Source organism: Canis lupus, chromosome 32 (assembly GCF_011100685.1).
Source record: "Canis lupus familiaris isolate Mischka breed German Shepherd chromosome 32, alternate assembly UU_Cfam_GSD_1.0, whole genome shotgun sequence".
Lineage (NCBI taxonomy): Eukaryota > Metazoa > Chordata > Mammalia > Carnivora > Canidae > Canis > Canis lupus.
Genome location: NC_049253.1, coordinates 26,801,077 through 26,822,685, shown reverse-complemented (window position 1 = coordinate 26,822,685; position 21,609 = coordinate 26,801,077). Strand labels below are relative to the sequence as shown.

Sequence of the window (21,609 nt, the reverse complement as noted above, 5' to 3'; positions counted from 1 at the left end):
GTCTCTATAGCAATGCAATAACTACTATCTGACAATAGTGAGTGAAAAATACCAATGATTTTAAAATGTATTCTTGATTTCAGAGATATTGTCTTCAAATCTGTGGACTTTAGCATTTGGCACACTTGCTAAAAATCACTCAGTAGATTTCCATTCTATTTAGAATAAAATCCTAAATCTTCACTGTGGCCCACAGAGTCTTGCTTGTTATGACCCCTATCTCCATGATCCCATCATCATCACACTCTAAGTTCATTCAACCTCCGTTCCTCCAGCCATACAGGCCCTCTCCCTGGGTACTGAACTTGTTCAGTTTGTATGCATCTCAAGGAAGCTTCCTGTTCATTCTTGCTAGAATGCTCTTCTTTCAGTATATGGAAAGAGAGAATTCTTTTCCTCATACACCTTTAGCTTTAATATCCCTCCTCGATGAGAGGGATATTACCCTGATTACATCTAATTACCCATATGGAAATTTGCTGTTCTTATTGTATCACCTTTATCTTTTTTCTTCATGGCACTCACATGAAAATATTGGATTTATTTATGTAGATGGTTGTATCTTTTGTTTTTCCACAATAGAACATATATCCCCTGAAAATGGGAACATTGCTTTTCTTATTTTTTTTCTTTTTTTGGTTTCAGAGTAGAATTTAGTAATTCATCACTTACATATAACACCTAGTGCTCATCACAAGCGCCCTCCTTAATATGCATCACCCATCTGTCCAACCCACCCTCCATATCCCCTTTGGTAACCCTCAAGTTTCTCTGTAGGTAAGAGTCTCTTGTGCTTTGATTCCCTATCTCTTTTTTTCCCCTTCCCCTTTGTTCATCTGTTTTGTTTCTTTTCTTTCCACAGGATATTCTTTCCTGATTTGTTGAAAATTAGTTGACCATAGAGTTGTGGATCCATTTCTGGGTTCTCTATTCTGTTCTATTCTCCCCTCCCTTGTATTTTAAAACAAACAAATAAAAATGAACAAAAAACTCCCCTTAGCCAAGTGTCCATATTTCTATATTTTACAAATTTATATCTCTAGTCTTAATCTCTGCTTTGAACTTCACATCCATCCAAAAGTTAGCGGCAACTATGGCTAGTCAGAGAGTTTTCTACTTTTTATTATGTTATTTTATATACATAAGGGTCATCAATAGGGTAAAATGTTAATGAAAGATTCCAGAAGCAAAATAAAAGTTGAATATCAAGCAAGATGAACATTTTATTTGCTAAATTTAATGACCTTTCTTTTAGAACTTTATTCTTTTCCCATAAGCTATATAACTTGCTTTATGCACAAATAGGTAGTTTACTTTAAATGAATTATGACTTCTAATATAATGTATAAAATGGTAAGTTCTCCAAGATCTTTCACTAGACCACTTGTTCTTTTTTCACTAGACCACTTGTAAATAAACATTTTAAGCACCACATTTAAAAACATAATGCTTGAAATTGCAAAACTAACCATTAAATTAATTCTACTAATATAATGTGCATTTTGCTGCTTATATCTTTGAATTATGGGTAGGTTTTATGTGTGAAAAATTTGATCAGTTAAATTTATATGTTGTCTCAGTTCCTTGTGGCTGCTAGACCAAAATAATACAGACTGGGTGGTTTATAAACAACAGAAATTTATTTCTCACAGTTTTGAATGCTGGACATCTGAGACTAACATGGGCAAGGGAGAGCCCTTTTCTGGGTTTCCAGATTTCAAACATGATAAAAGGAAAGAGGAATCTCTCTAAGGCCTCTTTAATAAGGGCACTAATCCCATCAAGAGGCACTGCCATCTCCCAATGACCCCAGTCCCAATATTATTATATTGGACATTTGGATTTTAACATGTAAATTTTAGTGGGACACAAACATTTGATCTATGTCATGTGTATTTTGCAAAGTTATTATCAGACCTAATAGAATACAAAGGGATTGCTCTCACAAGCTATAAAATTCTCAAGAGAAATGCACCATTATGTTACAGTATATTTTTTTAATTTCTTCGGGAAATAAATGCATCTACTAGATTACTGCCAGTGAAAACTAACACTCAGTGGAGTACATTCTGTGTCTTAATTTTTTCTCATTAATCATTTCCTTTTATTTCATTCCTTTCATATTTCTCCTCTCTAAATTACTATTGAATATATAAATACATACTCTATTATACATGCTAGAGTTTAAGGAGTGCTTATATAGTCCTAGGTGGTTAAATGAGAAACTTTTGTATTTCCACACCTTTGGGCTTTTTTTAATATGAAAATATTACTTTAAACACCTATTATTTAAGACAAAATGCTAAAAGAGTTAGTTTACAGGAACAACTAGAGTAAGTATAGAGCTAAGCATCATAGCATCTGTTAGCCTGCCTTTTCTGAGGCTTTCTGGTTTGCACACTGTGAGAGCCTGACACCTACTGGAGTAGAAACAGTTTACAATGTCTCCAAATAGGCTGAAGTCACAGTGTGGGGAAAAGAAACAAAAAATAAAAAAGTTAGGTGAAATACAACAAATTTATGAAAAAGGTTATATTTAAGTAACTTTAAGAATTATTACTTATAAATATACAATTATATATATATATGTTATATATTTCTAATTCAACGCGTCTCTTAAAAATATATCATTAACTTTAAACTTTAAAAAATAGTGGATTAAGAGCAGCCCGGGTGGCTCGACGGTTTAGCGCCGCCTTCAGTCCAGGGCCTGATCCTGGAGACCAGGGATTGAGTCCCACGTCGGGCTCGCTGCATGGAGCCTGCTTCTACCTCTGCCTGTGTCTCTACCTCTCTCTCTCCATGTGTCTCTCGTGAATAAATAAAATCTTAAAAAAAAAAATAGTGGATCAAAAAGCAAACTCCATACATATCCCCTGGAATGGACACATTCGGTTCATTCTCCTAAAATGAAATGAGAATATTGTATATACACAATAATTTGTGACTCTGAGGCACTGTACAGTCATCTATCATCAGAAATTCAATTACATTTACCATACACTGCCCACGATGGAAGGCAAATTAATGATGCCTGCCAAAAGACTTTAATTGCAAAAGTTGGTATATAAAGAAAGAGTTTCTTTTTAAAACCTAATTTAACCAGAAAATTAAAATATTAGAATACCAGAAATTCCCCATGATCTGAGCTTTGCATGATTGCCTTTCAAAATTTGTTTTAAACATTTATTTACATGACTCTTTTATAAAACTAATACTTCTATCCAAGTTTAAATATTATGTGGAATTTTGAGATAAAGATGGACAATATAAAGGTACTTGCACTAAAATATTAATGAATTACAAACACAAATTTTATTTGTTTGAAAATAGTTATTTTCTTAAGGAGATTAGATGAAAACAAGTTATTTTCTTAAGGAGCTTAGTATCTATATGAAATTACCTTTGGACTATTAGCCAAACTAAATGTAAAAAATCTAATGTTTTATTCATGTGTGATTTACATATCAAGAATCTTTTTACTAAATCTAAGTACTTACGTTCAATTTCTATTTTTTTCTTTCATATTGTGTATATATACATATTTCCTTTGGAGTACTTTCTCATTTATGACTCGTGAACTCATGTAAATTCTAGTGTCTCAAATTAATAATTTGATAAAGGTATTCTTGTTATAATTTGATTAAAAAATAAAGACATAAAATAAAGATTTCATAACATTTGGGAAGTATTTATGTTCATAATTTTTTAAGACTATAGAAACATTTTAGGGTGCTTGGGGTGCCATATATGTATATATACATGTATGTATATATATAAAAGCAATTATGGTTAAGATAAATTTATCAGGTTATTAAAGAAGTAAAAAAGGAGCCATGTCTCTCTATTTGCATATATGACAAAAATTGGGAGATATATAAATATATAGATAGATATACAGACATGTATTCCCTTTATAAAAAAATCTTACAAACTCTCTGAATCTTGTAATCTTCAGCAGCAGCAAGGGTTTTATATATATTATATTAATTCATTTGGTCTCACAACAACCCTGTGAGATAGGTTATATTATTATACTTATTGTATAGATGAGGAAGCCACATTTAATGAACAAGCTAATAGCTAAGAGTTGTAGAGTCAAAATCTAAAAGTAAGCAGTCTGACTTGAGCATAAGTCAACAACGATGTTCCCTCTCTAGTTAGGGAAATTTTTCCTTATTATTTTGTTTCGATTATGCAGGTATACCAGTCTCTGCTCTTCCTCTTCTGCTTCATTCAGGAGAAAAAACAGAGACAAAAACTCCAGACACATAAATGCAATCTCTTGTTCATTTGCCCGCATATGTGGAGTAAAAGAGAATAAAAATCTTGCTCAGGAGGTAGCCCTTCATCATCAGAAATGACCTTCTGAGTCTGACTTAGAGAAGTGAAAAAAGCCTGTGTTTGTGATGGCTATGAAGTTGAGACAAACCCCTCCTTTCCCTTCTCTTCCTTTTCCTTCTTTTTTCCCTTTTCATCCATTCATATTATAGCATGTGGCTGAATTCCCTTCCTTTTTAAGGCTGAACAATATTCCATTATAGATAGATAGATGATAGATAGATGATAGATAGATACCTATATATCACATTTCTTTATCCATTCATCTGTCATATGCACTCTGTTTCTGTCTTTTGGCTATTGTTATTCATGAAATTTTAATGATGTTCTTAAATTAAGATAGTGTGCTAGAGAGAACATTTATCCTGACTGGTAAATCTGTTCTCTTTTTACAAACGTAGAACATATGTTTATCCTCCGGAACTTACAATAGTTCAATAGCAATTGAACCAAATAAGGCTTTGTTTGATTGTTTTCTTTCCTAATTATTGACATCAATGAAATTAGACTTGTGAGGATATATTCTTAACTTTAACATTTATTTTCCTTTTAAAGTGCATTACTTTTTACTAATTTATAGAAGAAAGAAAGGCAAAAGGAGAGAAAAGAAATTGACTCCATATGTTATTGAGAAATGAGTAGGTTGGATTTATAAAAGTAGTAAACACTTGTCACTAAAAACACATGACTGCTTTTCATATATTTAGAATATGTTCATCTCACTTATCACCTTTGAATTTGGTGGGAATTTAATTGCTCTGTATTTGAGGGGTTTAGTGTACTACACCATAATTTCGCTGTTAAACAGTGATGGTCAAACTTAGCTCAGGTACGGTTTTTTTGGAATCTATATCCATGTAATCACCATCTTGTAATAAAAACAAAAAGGTTCTTCATATGATAAATTAGTGGCAACATGAATGAACTGGGGTTTTTTTTGTGAAGGATTAATTAATATTCTCATCTATAAATTAAATCCCATAGAAAACTTAGCCCTTTCCCTGAGGCACTTATGAACTCATTAATACATGTATACATTTTTATCATTTGTAATTTGTAGTCATCTTTAGGTACAAGGTAAAGAAGGTTCTCAAGTTAGAGGCATAGGTGGATGTTAGGTGAGGTGTCGGAGACTGATAGGAGAGTTACAAAATAATCCTCTTTGAGAATGCTTTAATTTGAGTTCCCTCTTGTTCCTCATTGAATTCCTAAATCTATCTCAATAAGGAGATTGCGGGAGACAAAATCATAAAGATCCTTCACTTCATAAAGTCTCCCCAAACACAGAATCTTCCCCAACTACCTAGAAAAAAATTACATACCATTGGGTAATTTATGGTGAGGATTTTGCTGGCTTACCTTGATGTCTAGTGAATATCCTCAGGATCTGTTCCTTTTGTGCTATTGTGTCAATTTGAGCCACAGATTATCATGATCCAAGTTTAAACATTCATCCTTTTATGAATATGGTTGCAAGCAATTTATTAATATGAGTTTTAAGGACTAGTCTAAATGGACATGTTGATTGTTATCTTTTATTTCTTAAAGAAAATATCTGTTGTGGTCATTATTTAAATGAAACCTTTATTGCTCAGTCCACTCTTGGTTCAGGATAAGAATGGATATGATTGGGTCATGGTTTGGTCAGGGTATGCTGCAAATCACAAATCACTAATTAATGGAACATTTTTTTTTAAATTTAGTCTATTTACTAGCTCCCTGGAAGACTGGGTTTCTAAAACATTTCAATCAAAAGTACAGTAGATTGTTTATTTACAAAGCTTCTCTTAGTTCATTATCCATAAGACTTTGAGTTGTGGAAGTCAAACTAGAATCCTTTTTCTCCCTGCTATTTTGTATGCTCTGCAAGCTAGGGGGGTGTTCACAAAAAACCAAAACTGCCTAGTTTTTCCTAGAACAAATCTTTTACCTATTAACTTGGAAAATCCAAAGAATCAATACAAGCTTTTTTTCAGTACACGTTGCTGCACAAAAGAAACAGTGTTATTACTCTTATAGAGAATCCCAAAGGCAGTATGCTGTTTGGAGGGTTATGACCCCATGGAAAGCTAAACACTTCAAAGTAACTGCTCATCATCCACCATAATCAGTCTGGAAAGGTACAAAGGATTTTTAGATTCAGCAAAATGCTTGTCTGGGATCATTTGATTTGCCTTTATACTGTCTGTCACCATTTTACCATCCTTAATTTTCTGTTTTGAAACTTATATTTTCTGATAATTTGGTTTTAAATTTTCTATTTACATTTTCAACATCCCTTAATGAGCTTATTTCATCAGTAGCATAAACCCAATTATGAGTCACACCAGGGGCTCCTTGGCTGTGGATAGTTCTTCCAATTTATACCGGATCAAAGATTGCCGGGCCATGAGCGATCTGCTGGTTTGCTTTTTCCCTACTCAACTCTCTCAGTCATGAGATTGTTTCAGAATTTGAGAATTTAAAAAATCTCTCCAGGTGACACTGGGATTTATTCTCACAAACAATATCTATATCTATCATCTGTCTATCTATCCATCTATCATCCTTTTTTCCAAAGCCCAGAATACATAGGGATGGCAGTACTTTATTTTTCCTGCCTCATACACCGCCCTCAACAGTCATGCAGCCAATTCATGTGACAGACTTTAACTGCTTCTGTTGAAGTTAGTGATTCTCTATAATTAGGATAATCAGTGGATTTGCATAAAAAATCTAATTAATTTTTTAAAATACCCCTTTTTTTGTGATCGTGTCCATTTGAAACCTTTCTTAATTATATTTCTTGCTTTTGCCAGTACTTGGTTTCATATTATTTTTGCAAGGATCACCCTGCTTTTATAAAATGTGCCAAAAGGTCTTTATCTTTATGGAACTAAATATTCAAACTTCTCATTCAAAAGATCCATGCACAATAAACTATATGGTGCTCAATATTTTTGCCATGGGTGGATGAATGACTGAGTCAGCCTTATTTGTAAAAAAAAATTTGGTCCCAAGAAGCCTAAATACTCCAAACCAGAAGCTTACTAACTTCAGTGGCTCTAATATCAGGAAAAACTGTTCCCCCTTTGGTCTTTTAGATTGATTTTTGTATTATTTTAATTATGATTTTTATTTTTAGGCAAAATAGATTTCAAATCTTCTACTGACTTAGAGGCATGTATGTCATACTGATTTCTACTTGTAGCAATTAGATTATACAGCCATACATAGAACATTTGTTTTAATACCATACTTTGTAAATCATTCCTGCCCCTCCCCCCCAAAAAAAAAACTCATCCTAAGTGGGAGGGTAGAATATAAATTAAACATAACGAGCTGCATTTATTTACTATAGAAAAAAAATAAGGAGAAAAAAATCAGATCTAATCATTCAATTAACCTATAGCTATTAAGAATTTTCCATAGATTGGCACAGAGTCTTTTTGATAGAAGAGCTGGTATTGCACCAGGAGTGAAGCTGATTGCTCTTTTTCTAAACAGTATTTAGATAGATAGATAGATAGATAGATAGATAGATAGATAGATAGATAGATATATTCTGCTGCCTACCTTTAAAAATTAGAGAAGAGGGGATGCTTGGGTGGCTCAGCGATTTAGCGCCACCTTCAGCCCAGGGCGTCATCCTGGAGTCCTGGGATCGAGTTCCCCATCAGGCTCCCTGCTTGGAGCCTGCTTCTCCCTCTGCCTGTGTCTCTGCCCCTTCTCTGTGTCTCTCATGAATAAGTAAATAAAATCTTTAAAAATAAAATAAAATAAATAAAAATTAGAAAAGTGATTTATGTTACATTATAAGCACAATAAAAACACTTTCCAGACTTCTGCCTATAGCAACTAGATTCACCCATCTGTGCTAGATAATTTATTTTCTCATATAATTTGTTTAATAACTTATTTTTATGCAATTGCAAATAATATTTTGTGTCTACTCTTATTTAATAGGTATTATTTAATTCTCTCTTCATCCCATACAACTCCATTTGTAGCACTAATCTATGTTTACAATTTAAAATTCCTTGAGGTAAGAAATATCTTTAAATATCTCTATTGCTTTGGATGGCTTCTAATGTTTGAATATCATCTAAAAATACATACTAAAAATACAAAATAAAGGCTATTTTTGTCTGATCATGACATTTTTGTGGCAAATGACTTTGATGTGGTGAAAGTTTCCCAGCTATTTCTATCCTATTTTATATGTTGAAGAGAATAAGGATACATGGATGGATATAAAGAAAGTTTCTTAGAAACTGGTTTGAGAAAAGTTATAGATGCAGTATGGTCTAATTGATAAGACGTGAGTATCAGAACAGCAAGTCAGCTAAATCTATAAGACAGGATTTATTTATTTTACTCGTGATCATAACATTTTAAATTATGCTATATTTGGTTCATATAAAATTGTTGCATTATTAAATATAATTTTACCAAATATATAGGTATCATAACAATATACTATTGACTTTTATTTTTTAACTTTATATAAGAAAAAAAGCATCATATTATATTTCTTCTGTAACCTGTTTGTGTCACACAAGTTTAATAAGCTAAATTTGGACTATTGGATAATATTATATTATATACAATATACATTACATATATATTCATTTTTCATAGTGAATAATGCCCATTGTGTATATATTTCAGCACATATTTCTCCATCCCATGTTAAATAGACATTTGAGTTACTTTTAGCTTTTGATAATTATGAATAATGCCTGCTGCTATAAATATATATGATTACTGGTATACTTCTGCAGTCGTTTCTCTAAAATATATATCAAGAAGTATAACCAGTGGGTCAGAGGGATTTACATGCTCATTGTTACATAATATTAACAAATTGTTTTTCAAAATGGTTATCTTCTATCAACAGTATTTACGAGATTCCTTCTATTCTCTATCTTCTGAACATGTGAGATTGTCAAATTCTCAATGTTTGATTATTCTGGAACATAAAATATTATTCCATTTTGATCTTAATTTGCACCTTTTTGATACCAACAAAATGGACCTTTTTTTAAAAAAATATGTTTAATGGTCATTGGTATTTCCTTGTATAAAAAGTTTGTTCAAATAGTTTGTCCACTTTTCTATTGTTCTATTTTTTCCTGTCCTTATCATACTTATTGATGAAAATTTGTTACATATTCTGAATGCTAAACTTCTGATTTATAGCCTCTCTCTCTCTCTTTCTAGAGAGAGAGCAGAGGGACAGAGGCAGAGGGAGAAGGAAGAATATTAAGCATATTCTTATTCATATTAAGAATATTCAGAATATTCACCTCGTAAAAAAAAAAAAAAAAAAGAATATTCACCTCCTGCCGAAAACAGAGTTGCATGATGCTCAATCTCATGACCCTGAGATCAAGACCTGAGCCAAAACCAAAAGCTGGACACTTAGCTGACTAAGCCACCCAGGGGCCCCATAGACTCTTCTTTTCTCATCACTTCTGGTGTCTTCACATGAACAAAAATTCTTAAACTTTATACTGTTAAGTATTTTATTTAGTACATATAAGTATAATTGATTTTCCTGTATATTTGCTTTAGATCTTGCTAAATTCACTATCTTCAATAGCTTTTTTTTTTTTGTAGATTCATCATGATCTTCTACATAAAACCCAAGTTTTCTGCAAGGAAACATAATTTTACTTATTAATTTTTAGTCAGGGTGACTTCACTTCTCTTTCTTGCCTTATTACGCTAGCAAGAAATCCCAGTTCATGCAGATATATGCCTTTGCTTTTTTCTAATAGTTTTACAGTTTTAGCTCTTAACTTTAACTCTTTGATCAATATCTAAGTTGATTTTTTAGATCTGGTATGAGATAGGAGTCCAACTTTCCCTGCTTGCCTGTGGTTACCCATTTTGTCTTACCATCATTTGTTGAAAAGAATATTCTTTCCCTCTTGAATTGCTTGGCACCCTTGTGAAAAATTAGTTGACCATAAATGTAATAAAATAAAGGTTTATTTCTGGACTCTGAATTCTATTCCATTGATCGATAGCACTATTCTTACACTGGTCAAATACACTTTCAATTATTGTAGTTTGTAATAAGCTTTGACATTGGACAGTGTGAGTAATGAGCCCTCTATTTTTCAATGGTGTTTTGGCTATTCTGAGTTTCTTGCATTTCTACATGAATTTTAAGAACAGCTTTAAGTTTCTGCAAAAAATAGCAGGAGGGATTTTGAATGGGATTGTGTTGAAGCTGTAGATCAATTTAGAAACTATTACCATTCTAATAATATTAAGTCTTCCATTCAGTGAATGCTTTCCATTTATTTAGGTTGTATTTCTTTCTATGATATTTTGTAATTTTTGTACTTCTTTTGTCAAATCTATTCCTGAGCATATGCTTCTTTTTGATGCTATTGTAAATGGAATTGTTCTCTTAATTTCATCTTTGAGTAGTTCATTGCTTGTGTGTAGAAATACAATTGCTTTTTGTATATTGGGGTCTTTAAAAAGATTTTATTTATTTATTTGCGAGAGAGAACAGAGGCAGAGGAAGAAGAATTAATCCCATGACCTGAGCTCAAGGCAGACACTTAACTAAGACACCCAGGCATCCTGCTTTTAGTATATTGTAAACTTGCTGTATGTGCTTATAAGTTTTAGTAGCGTTTTTGTGGGTTTTAAATAATTTTCTAAATAGAAGAAATGAAAATACATAATTGCCTGACTAGAACCTATAGTAAAATGTTAAATAGTTTACAAGAGCAAACATTATTGTTTTGTTCCTGATCTCAAAGGAAAGTTTTCATTCTTTCAGTACTTAGTATGATGTTAATTGTAGGTTTTTCATGGATGTCCTTTACCAAGTTGAGGTAGTCCATTCTCTTCATAATTTGCTTTGTCTGCTTTTTGCTCTCTTTATGTTTTTTGTCTGGAATTTATAACATGCTTAAGGTAAGTTTTACTTTGTGGTCATTCTCCGGGATTCATTGAGCTTCTTAGATCTGAAGACTGATATTCTACCAAATTTAGAAAATTTTAGCCTTTATTTCTTCAACTATTTACTCAAACTTGATCTTTCTGCTTCTCTTCTAGAACTTTAACTAATATATTTTAGACCACTTGAGTTTCTTTTCATTTTTACTTTAATCATTTTTCCTCCAAACTTCAGTTTAGATGGTTTCTTTTGCCTTGCTTCCAAGTTTATTGATCTTAATGTCCAGGGTTCAAACTTCTGTTAATGGGACAACCTGGTGGCTCAGCGGTTGAGCATTTGCCTTTGGCTCAGGGCATGATCTGGGAGTTCCTGGGTCGAGTCCCACATCAGGCTCCCTGCATGGAGTCTGCTTCTCCCTCTGCCTATGTCTCTGCCTTTCTCTGTATGTCTCTCATGAATAAATAAATTAAAAATCTTAAAAAAAAAAACAAATTAACAAACTTCTATTAAGCCCAATCCAGTCCATTTTTATTCATATCCTGCATGTTTTTGTTCTATTTAATGGTTCTTTTTTTTTTTTGAGATTTGCCATGAGTTTATACACTATACTCATTTTTTCCCTTGATAATCTTGAAAAGGTTTACAATAACTATTTTAGTCATTGGTTACTAATTCAACATCTGTGTCATCTCTGCTTAGTTTTGTCCCTGTGTATTGGATTTTAACTCAGGTTTTGTCTTATATTCCAGCTTCTTCACATGTCCAGTTTTTATCATGGTTTGTTTTTTATGCTGGGTTGCTATGTTATGAACAGATTTTCTTGTCTTCCACTAAAGAGCATTGACTTCTTTTCTGGCATGAAGTTATTTATATCAAGGGTTTTTTTTTTTTTTTTTTTTAAGTTTTGTTGGGGTGAGTCTAGATTAGCCTGACCCTACTGGATGCAGTCATTGTTAGCTTCAGGTGAATACTCAAATGTTTAATAAGAACTCTCTCTTTGGTGATCAGAATTCTCCACAATGGGGTAAAATCTGGTATCTCTGTTCAGCTCATGCAGCTTCATAATACTTGTTCTCTGGTGGCCTTGCAAAGACTACTTTTTGCAAGCACTGCACAGTATTCAACCCAAGATTTTTTTAAAATCCTGTGTTGATTTTTAAGATGGCATCTCTGTTACTCTCGCTCATTCTATGACCTTTATCCACATATTTTAACCACCTCCGTAAGCCCCAAACTCAGATCCCTGTTTCCTTTACCCAGTACTCTCTCTCTTTGGGGCCCACCCCTTTGTGATGTAGTTTGAAAATTGTTTGCAGGCAGAAAACTAGATTTAATATAGAATTCACATTATGTTGGTCCCTTCTCTCAAAAAATCATTTCTCTGCATTGTCTGTTGTTTAACATCTGAAAATTATTGCTTCATATATCTTGCCCAGCTTTATAGATTTTACCAAGGGAAAGTAAATCTTTCCCATGCTCTGTTATGGCCAGAGCCAGAAATTTCTGAAATTCATGTTTTTTAGTTTATTACACAAAAAAATCAAATAAGCTTATGAAACTTATATCAAATTAAGGTTTTTTTTTTTAAGATTTTATTTATTCATGAGAGACACAGAGAGAGAGAGAGAGAGAGGCAGAGACACAGGCAGAGGGATAAGCAGGCTCCATGCAGAGCCTGATGTGGGACTCCATCCCAGGACTCCAGGATCACACCCTGCGCCGAAGGTAGGCACTAAACCTCTGAGCCACCCGGGCTGCCCTCAGATTAAGGTTTGACTTGAAAATGAACTAAATCTGTAGATTAATTTGAGGAGGATTGATACATATACCTTGGCTGTTACCATCCATTAACAGGATTTTTTGTTGTTGTTGTTTTTTGTTTTTTTTTGCCACTGGGGGAAGTTTATTGGGAAACCTCGAGAGGGGTGAGCACAGGATGGGCAGGCCAGGGTGGGGTGAGGAGCAAGTGCGGGCTCTAGGAGGCAGAGTCTCCTCATACAGGAGGAGAGTTTCCTCATACATGGAGGCAAAAACTCCTCATACAGGAGTTTTTGAATATTTGAGATAATGCAGTAATATCTTTCAGGCTTTTCAATAAAGCTTAAAAGTTATATATATTATATCTTATACTTCTTCATTGGATTTAACAAGAATAATGTTATTTTTGCTATTGAAAACAGTACCTTTTTTTATTGGAGTTCAATTTGCTAACATATAGCATAACACCCGGTGCTCATCCCGCCAAGTGCCCCCCTCAGTGCCCATCACCCAGTCACCCCAACCCCCCGCCCACCTCCCTTTCCACTACCTCTAGTTCGTTTCCCAGAGTTAGGTGTCTCTCATGTTTTGTCACCCTCACTGATATTTTCACTCATTTTCTCTCCTTTCCCTTTATTCACTTTCACTAATTTTTATATTTCCCAAATGAATGAGACCTATAATGTTTGTCCTTTTCCGATTGAGTTACTTCACTCAGCATAATCCCCTCCAGTTCCATCCACGTCAAAGCAAATGGTGGGTTTTTGTCTTTTCTAATGGCTGAGTAATATTCCTTTGTATACATAGACCATATTTTCTTTATCCAGTCATCTTCTGATGGACACCGAGGCTCCTTCCACAGTTTGGCTATTGGGGACATTGCTGCTATAAACATTGGGGTGCAAGTGTTCCCGCGTTTCACTGCATCTGTATCTTTGGGGTAAATCCCAGCAGTGCAATTGCTGGGTTGTAGGGCAGATCTATTTTTAACTCTTTGAGGAACTTCCACACAGTTTTCCAGAGTGGCTGCACCAGTTCACATTCCCACCAACAGTGCAAGAGGCTTCCCCTTTCTCCACATCCTCTCCAACTTTTGTTGCTTCCTGTCTTGTTAATTTTCCCCTTTCTCACTGGTGTGAGGTGGTATTTCATTGTGTTTTTTTTTTTTTTTTTTTAATTTATGATAGTCACAGAGAGAGAGAGAGAGAGAGGCAGAGACACAGGCAGAGGGAGAAGCAGGCTCCATGCACTGGGAGCCCGATGTGGGATTCGATCCCGGGTCTCCAGGATCACGCCCTGGGCCAAAGGCAGGCGCTAAACCGCTGCGCCACCCAGGGATCCCCTTCATTGTGGTTTTGATCTGTATTTGCCTGATGTCCATAATGCGGAGCATTTTCTCATGTGCTAGTTGGCCATGTCTATGTCTTCCTCTGTGAAATTTCTGCTCATGTCATTTGCCCATTTCATGATTAGATTGTTTGTTTCTTTGCTGTTGAGTTTAATAAGTTCTTTATCGATCTTGGATACTAGGCCTTTATCTGATCTGTCATTTGCAAATATCTTCTCCTATTCTGTCGGTTGTCTTTTAGTATTTTTGACCGTTTCTTTTGCTGTGCAGAAGCTTTAAGTCCCAATAATTCATTTTTGCTTTTGTTTCTCTTGCCTTCATGGATGTATCTTGCAAGAAGTTGCTGTGGCCAAGTTCAAAAAGTACCTTTTTAAAATTTATTGTTGGTACATTGAACTGTAACTAATGTTAACTACATGGCTATACATTTTGATTAATTATAAAAAATGTAACTTGATCTTAACTACATTGCTAAACTCATAATCATTTGCATCTAGACTATGTCATAGTTTTTTATTCAAAGTCATATCATCTGATGCTAGTAACAGTCGTTTTTTGTCTTTTTTTATTCTCACCGCATTTATTTATTTTCCTTTGTCTTACTGTACACTGTTCAATAGAAGTAATGGACCTAGGTCTGGGTCTCTAATTTAAGTACTAATACTGGTATTTGCCATAAGAGCAATCTTGGATTTTGACTTAACCTTACAGCGGAACAATACAAGTTCTGGTTTAACTCTTTTTTATTAACTTCCTTTCATCTTGTAGTGTGTCTTTACTTTTCATGTTTATAGCAATGCATTAACAAGTATGTTTTCTCTTGTCTCCAGATATTTTAAAGCTAGATACCAATTTTTCAAATTATCTAATCCATAACACTGATAGCAGTAGATGCAGGCCTATGAAAATAATTTTAATGGAAAGAATTCTTTTTGACAATGATTTCTTTTAACAAAAATTGTTTCTTCCTTAGGAATTGGTGTGCTTATGTACATACCAGATTATCTCCTACAGTGATCCTAGACAACCAAGTCACTTATATTCCAAATGGAAGAGGACCCTGTGGCTGGACCAGTGGATCCTGTCCTCAGAGGTATGTGACATTTTTTTTTTAAATAGCCACTGCTTATATTGTATTCGTGTATGTCTCTGAATATATAGAGAAAGTTAATCATCTCAGGTATATACATATAATAGGGTCAGGGTGGGGTCATCACAGTAAATTATATGCATGATTTGGGGTAAGTTAAAATGCAGATACCAATAATACATGCCTCATACAGGAGTTTTTGAATATGTGAGATAATGCAGTAATATGCTTAGTAAAGGGACAGGTAATTTGTGAGTCTTCAATAAATGTTAACTTTCATGCTTATTTCCATTTTTACTATTACTTTTATTATATACCTGATCAATAATCCAGTCCTTGAATTCTTATAAAATTCATACACGGTTTTAAGATTTTATTGATAATTTCAGCTTCATACTAGGTAAGAGAGAAGTCCATAACTTGGCAAGCCACTAATTGCAATGGTGCATGATAAAACAGCTAACTGAGGCCTTTCTTTATATGCCTATCTTAATGATTCATGTTATTTAATTTCCATTTTTTTAAAAAAAACCTATTTAGGACATTTAAAAATTGTCCTCAGATGTGGGGCTGAGTAACTGATAAATTCTCTGCATTCACACAGTCACAGTAGCTTATCTGAGGGTGTTTCAGAAGACCCTGAAATAAAAACTAAAATTATTATTCAGGCCATGATGGCTCATGTTATGCAAATTGTCATACAAATAATTCAGGCAATGAATCTGACACAGTGGCAATCAGGAACAATGCACAGTAAGGATATGTAAAATCAAGGTGTTTCTTACTCTCTGGAGGAATAGCTAAGGTTCATGATCCAGAGAGCTAAGCACACCTTAGGGATTTGGGAGAGCTGAGCTCCAGTTCTGCTTTCAGCATTTACTCCCTTTGTGGCAATTTCCTCATCGACAGGAGATACAAAGAATGCATTGTTAATTCCTCAGTAATGAAAATATTACCACAGTAACCCCATTATACTGCCCTTCTGAGTTCAAGGTGAGTTTTTTTTTCTCTCTCTCTCCCTTTAAATGAACCAGAAATACGTATCTTTATTCTCGTCTCTTATCTTTCTCTATCTTTGAATGGGTCTCTCCATTCATTCATTATTTCAATCTATACACAGTGTTTGTCACTTTTTCTTTTATTATGTCTGAGCCACATTTATCAGGGATCCAGTTTGCTAAAGCAGGGACTCTAATAATAATGCAGCTAACTGCTTGAATTCATCCTAATAACCTCTAAAGAGTCCTTTTCCAAACAGCCTTACCTTCTATTCAGCTTTGGCTACTGGACTGGAGATATTTCACTGACAAGAGTTATTTACTGAATATAATTTCCTGAAATAAACACGATAAATGCTAATTTATCTAGCCTATTTTTAGAAATGGAAAGAATTTATAGCTCATTTTACAATTAAGAAATAACCTTACCCATATTGAATTACCCTTCAAGTCACAGCGGAAACTAAAACCCAAGTTTCCTAAAGCCCAGTGAATTCCAGCACATTCCCTTCACATGATCAGGGTTTATCCATGAAACTGACTATTGTTGTCTCCATATAGTTGTACGGGACACACTCTAGATAATAAAACAGAGACTAACCCAAGCAGTATGCATTAAATTCCCACCTCGATCACTTTTAGATTCGAGACTTTGAGCAAGTTATTTCATCTCTCTGTTCCTCAAGTTCTTCATCAGCATACCAGGAGAATAATATATTTTCCACATAGAATTAATAAGAAAATTAAACAAGATATTATATAGTCATTTCATAAGCCCACTTGATAAATATTAGCTAAATATTGAAGTCACGGGGTAAGGATAATATGGCCAAATTGTATTTGTGATTTATATTTACATATAAAGGGCCTACAATTTAGTACTATTCACCATTTTATTGATTGCCATGTTAAAATGTTACCATTTCTTCATTTCCCTTCCATGTTTTTTTTTTAATTTTTTAAATTTATTTATTCATGAGAGATACACAGAGAGAGAGAGAGAGAAGCAGAGACATAGACAGAGCAACAGGCTCCATGCAGAGAGCCCGACACAGGACTCGATCTGGTGACTCCAGGATCATGCCTGGGCCAAAAGCAAGTGCTAAATCACTGAGCCACCCAGGGACCCCCTGCTTCCATGGTTTCTTCTCAGAAATATTTTCTCATGTTGGATCCCTTTCTTCCTCTCTCTCTCTCTTCCCCATTTCTTTCTATCAGAGACAAATACCATATGACAGAAATAATATTAAAAATAAAAATGTTAAAAAAAATAAAAAATAAAAAAAATAAAAAAAATAAAAATGTTAAAACTTTTTTTTTTAATTTTTTATTTTATTTTATTTATTTATGATAGCCACACAGTGAGAGAGAGAGAGAGAGAGGCAGAGACATAGGCAGAGGGAGAAGCAGGCTCCATGCACCGGGAGCCCGACGTGGGATTCGATCCCAGGTCTCCAGGATCGCGCCCTGGGCCAAAGGCAGGCGCCAAACCGCTGCGCCACCCAGGGATCCCAAATGTTAAAACTTGAGAAAGGAAAAAGTGCAGGTTAAAAATCATAGTGGTTATCATAATTTCAATGAGATCACTGATATACAGTTTTTATTTTATTTTTTTGATATACAGTTTTTAATGTTTGATGTTGATATGTTTGATGTTGATCTGGGGGAAAACAAATCCTTTTAATTATAAAGATACAAGGAATAATAAGAATTGAAATCAAAGAAATTATCCTCATAAACTATTTTAAAAATAAGATTAAATAAGTTTTAATATTGGTTTAGTAAAAAGTATTATCAAGGAAAAAGCTATACTATGTTTGGAGAATGTAAGGATGGGTATAAACTTAAAATACCAAATAGCATAACTCTTCATGCTTTTTGTAATTTATTTAAAGAAATGTAAGTTTAACAATAATACTGATGAGGGACACCTGGTGGCTCAGTTGGTTAAGCGTCTGACTTGATTTCAGCTCAGGTCATGATCTCAGGGTTATAAGATTGAGCCCCACATCAATTCTGCACTGTGTGGAGCCTGCTTATGATTTTCTCTCTCCTTCTCCCCCTACTTCTTCCCCTCCCGACCCACTCTCTCTCTCTAATAATAATAATAATAATAATAATAATAATGTTGATGAAGATTATAATAATAATCACAGATAACATTTACTGAATGCTTCTTGTATTTTAGGCATTGTCTCCAAAACTTTAATTATCCCAACTGATAATTTAATGTGAGACAAATAATTGCTCTCCTCTCCAGATCTCAGAAGATATCTAATCCTGTCTACAGGATGCAACATAAAATCGTTACCTCATTGGAATGGAAGTGCTGTCCTGGATTCAGTGGAGCAAAATGTCAGCTAAAAGGTATATTCTAATAGTAATTTTATAATAACACCTAGAAGCATAAAACTTATGAAGAATAAGCAAATAATTCTAGTGAAGAAGAGTTGTATTTTCCCTTTTGAACCACAGTTAATGAACAGGTGGCCAAATCATTAAAACTGTTACCTCTTGGGAGCTTCCTAACTTTGTAGCTACTCTAATATCCTAAATCTCATAATGGGATATCTTATATATTCTTATATTGTTATGTTAGTTTTAGATGATGAGTAAGTGGAGATCTCACTTTTTCTTAACTATATGCTGTGGAGGCATGCCTCATTAAAATATCAGAAATCCTAATTTTGTATTTTAAATAATCACTAGTAATGACCCTATATGAAAAAAAAAACTACCTTCTAGTTTTGTTCCAGTTCAATTATTTGAAATAATATTATGTATGTGAACAAATTCTGTTTTAAAGAAGGGCACTTGATGGGATGAGCACTGGGTGTTATACTATATGTTGGCAAATAGAACTTCAATAAAAAAATATATTGAATTAAAAAAGAATATACAAATGTGGCATGAATAATTGTGCTTTTCTTCTTAAATCCTAACAGAGCCATTTTATCAACTGTGATTTTAAGGATTTTCTGGTGGCAAGGCTAATCAAACACATGGTAACCTGCTGTGGGCTAACATCCATGTGGCTATTATTTTGCTTTTGGCTTTAAACAGGTTTCCTTTGAAAAATAAGATATGGCATCAGCATACATATTTTAAATGAATGAATATTACAAGGAAGACCATTAGCAGTGGTGAGGAATTCAATCAGCAGTATGAGAGACTGTGATTAAAAATTAATGTAAGTGTGGAGAAACCATTATGATTCACATTTGAAAAAAGAAAGTTGTAATACAAAAGCTCTAGGAAACTTGCGGTTTCGTTAGGGATGTCATAAATGGTTTTTCTAGCCCATTCAGGAGAATCTGTAGGCAAATTCAACTGTAATGTTATTTGTTCTGGGTCTGGCCTGAATTTCAGAAATGTTATACAAATTTAATACATTTTCAGGGTCTAGTATGAATATGTACTTCATTCATAATCAGGTAAAGTAAACTTTTTTTTTTTTTTTTTTTTTTAATTTATTTATGATAGTCACAGAGAGAGAAAGAGGGAGAGGCAGAGACATAGGCAGAGGGAGAAGCAGGCTCCATGCACCGAGAGCCCGATGTGGGATTCGATCCCGGGTCTCCAGGATCGCGCCCTCGGCCAAAGGCAGGCGCCAAACCGCTGCGCCACCCAGGGATCCCTTTTTTTTTTTTTTTTTTTTTTTTTAAATTTTTTAAATTTAGGTAAAGTAAACTTTTAAATAAAATATCATCTATACCCAAAGTATTTAGAAACAAGGTAATTTAGCATATTCTAAAAAAGTCCAAATATGATCTCACTTTCAAATGATTCCTGAATTTTGTTAGGTGCACAAATATATTCACAGTGGTAAAACATATTTTTGTATGATCTATATATAGCAGATGGTTAAAAGTTCTGAACAGTATTTAGAATTGTATTTCTAAAATCTAAGACCAGTTTTTTTTTTTTTTAATTTTCCTTCTTCTACAAAGAAGGACATCTTAGGAATATATATTTTTAAAGATTTTATTTATTTATTTATTTATGAGAGATATATATAGAGAGGCAGACATGGGCAGAGGGAGAAACAGGCTCGCCCTGGGGAGACCGATGTGGGACTCGATCCTAGGACCCCGGGATCACAACCTGAAGCCAAAGCCAGATACTCAACCACTGAGACACCCTGGTGCCCTCATTTTAGGAATATTAATTCAATTATTATTTCTTAAAGATTCAAGTGTTTGTTCACAGCATACTTTTCTAGAAATTTAGAATGTCATTACACACCCTACTGCACCTAAGGAACTGAACATTCATGTATGGCAGAAAACAAAATCTTTATGTCAAAGAATGCCGTGAGCTGCGGCTAATAAGAACTGCCATTACCTTATACTTTGTCCTTTTATATCTACTAATCTACAGTCCACTAAGGTGGACAGTATACACCTGTGAGGAAAAATCATAGAATTCCATCATTATAAATGTACATACAAGAAACAAGGCTAGTTGACAGTTTTGAATATCTACTATATATTGTCATCCTCTTTTTTTTCAAAGTATCACACAGAATATTTAAATTAATTCAAATAGTTTAGCTCTGATTATTTAATGACATCTCATGTTCTAATTGGAAGTAACCTATGGATATTTTTAATACTAGATTTACAAATCATTATCTTTTATATCCATTAACAAAAATGTTCCAGAACAGATCTGACGATGACTTTCTGTTACATTAGTGTAATTAGAATTACTCATGATTCAGGCATCCGCTGATTAAGCTGTGGTAGAAAGATCATCTTTCTATTGAAATCTATGGTAGGAATAACTTCCTGATGGCAGCTATGCCCATTGTGTCATGTCATACAATCAATTCGTTATAACGGTGATTCCAATAAAACCTACTGTTGCTCCCTATGATATTCTGACCATCCCGCTCTTCACTTTTATCGCAATACATAAAAGCTATTGAATTTTTTATTAGTGTGGTTGATGCACTGGTAATATCAAGAACTACTGTGTCCCTTTGTCCCTTGAATCAATCGTGATTATTTCATCTATCCTGGGCTTCTTTTCCTTCCTTCCTTCCTTCCTTCCTTCCTTCCTTCCTTCCTTCCTTCCTTCCTCCCCTCCTTCCTTCCTTTCCACATTTTCCCCCTTCTGATTCCTCCCCTACTACATCCCAAATCGTCTACCCTCCACCCACTCACCG

The 21,609-nt window shown here is 34.0% G+C and overlaps 1 protein-coding gene across 2 annotated transcripts in view; it reads left to right on the top strand.

The window, feature by feature from the left end:
- The window catches only part of MMRN1 (multimerin 1), a 73,667-nt gene that overhangs the window by 19,351 nt on the left and 32,707 nt on the right, over positions 1 to 21,609 (top strand). For both annotated transcript variants that reach the window (XM_038582138.1, XM_038582139.1), the window contains exons 3-4: positions 15,325 to 15,444; positions 18,700 to 18,806. In XM_038582138.1, coding sequence (XP_038438066.1) covers positions 15,325 to 15,444; positions 18,700 to 18,806 — 227 coding nt within the window. The remainder of the gene's footprint in view (positions 1 to 15,324; positions 15,445 to 18,699; positions 18,807 to 21,609) is intronic.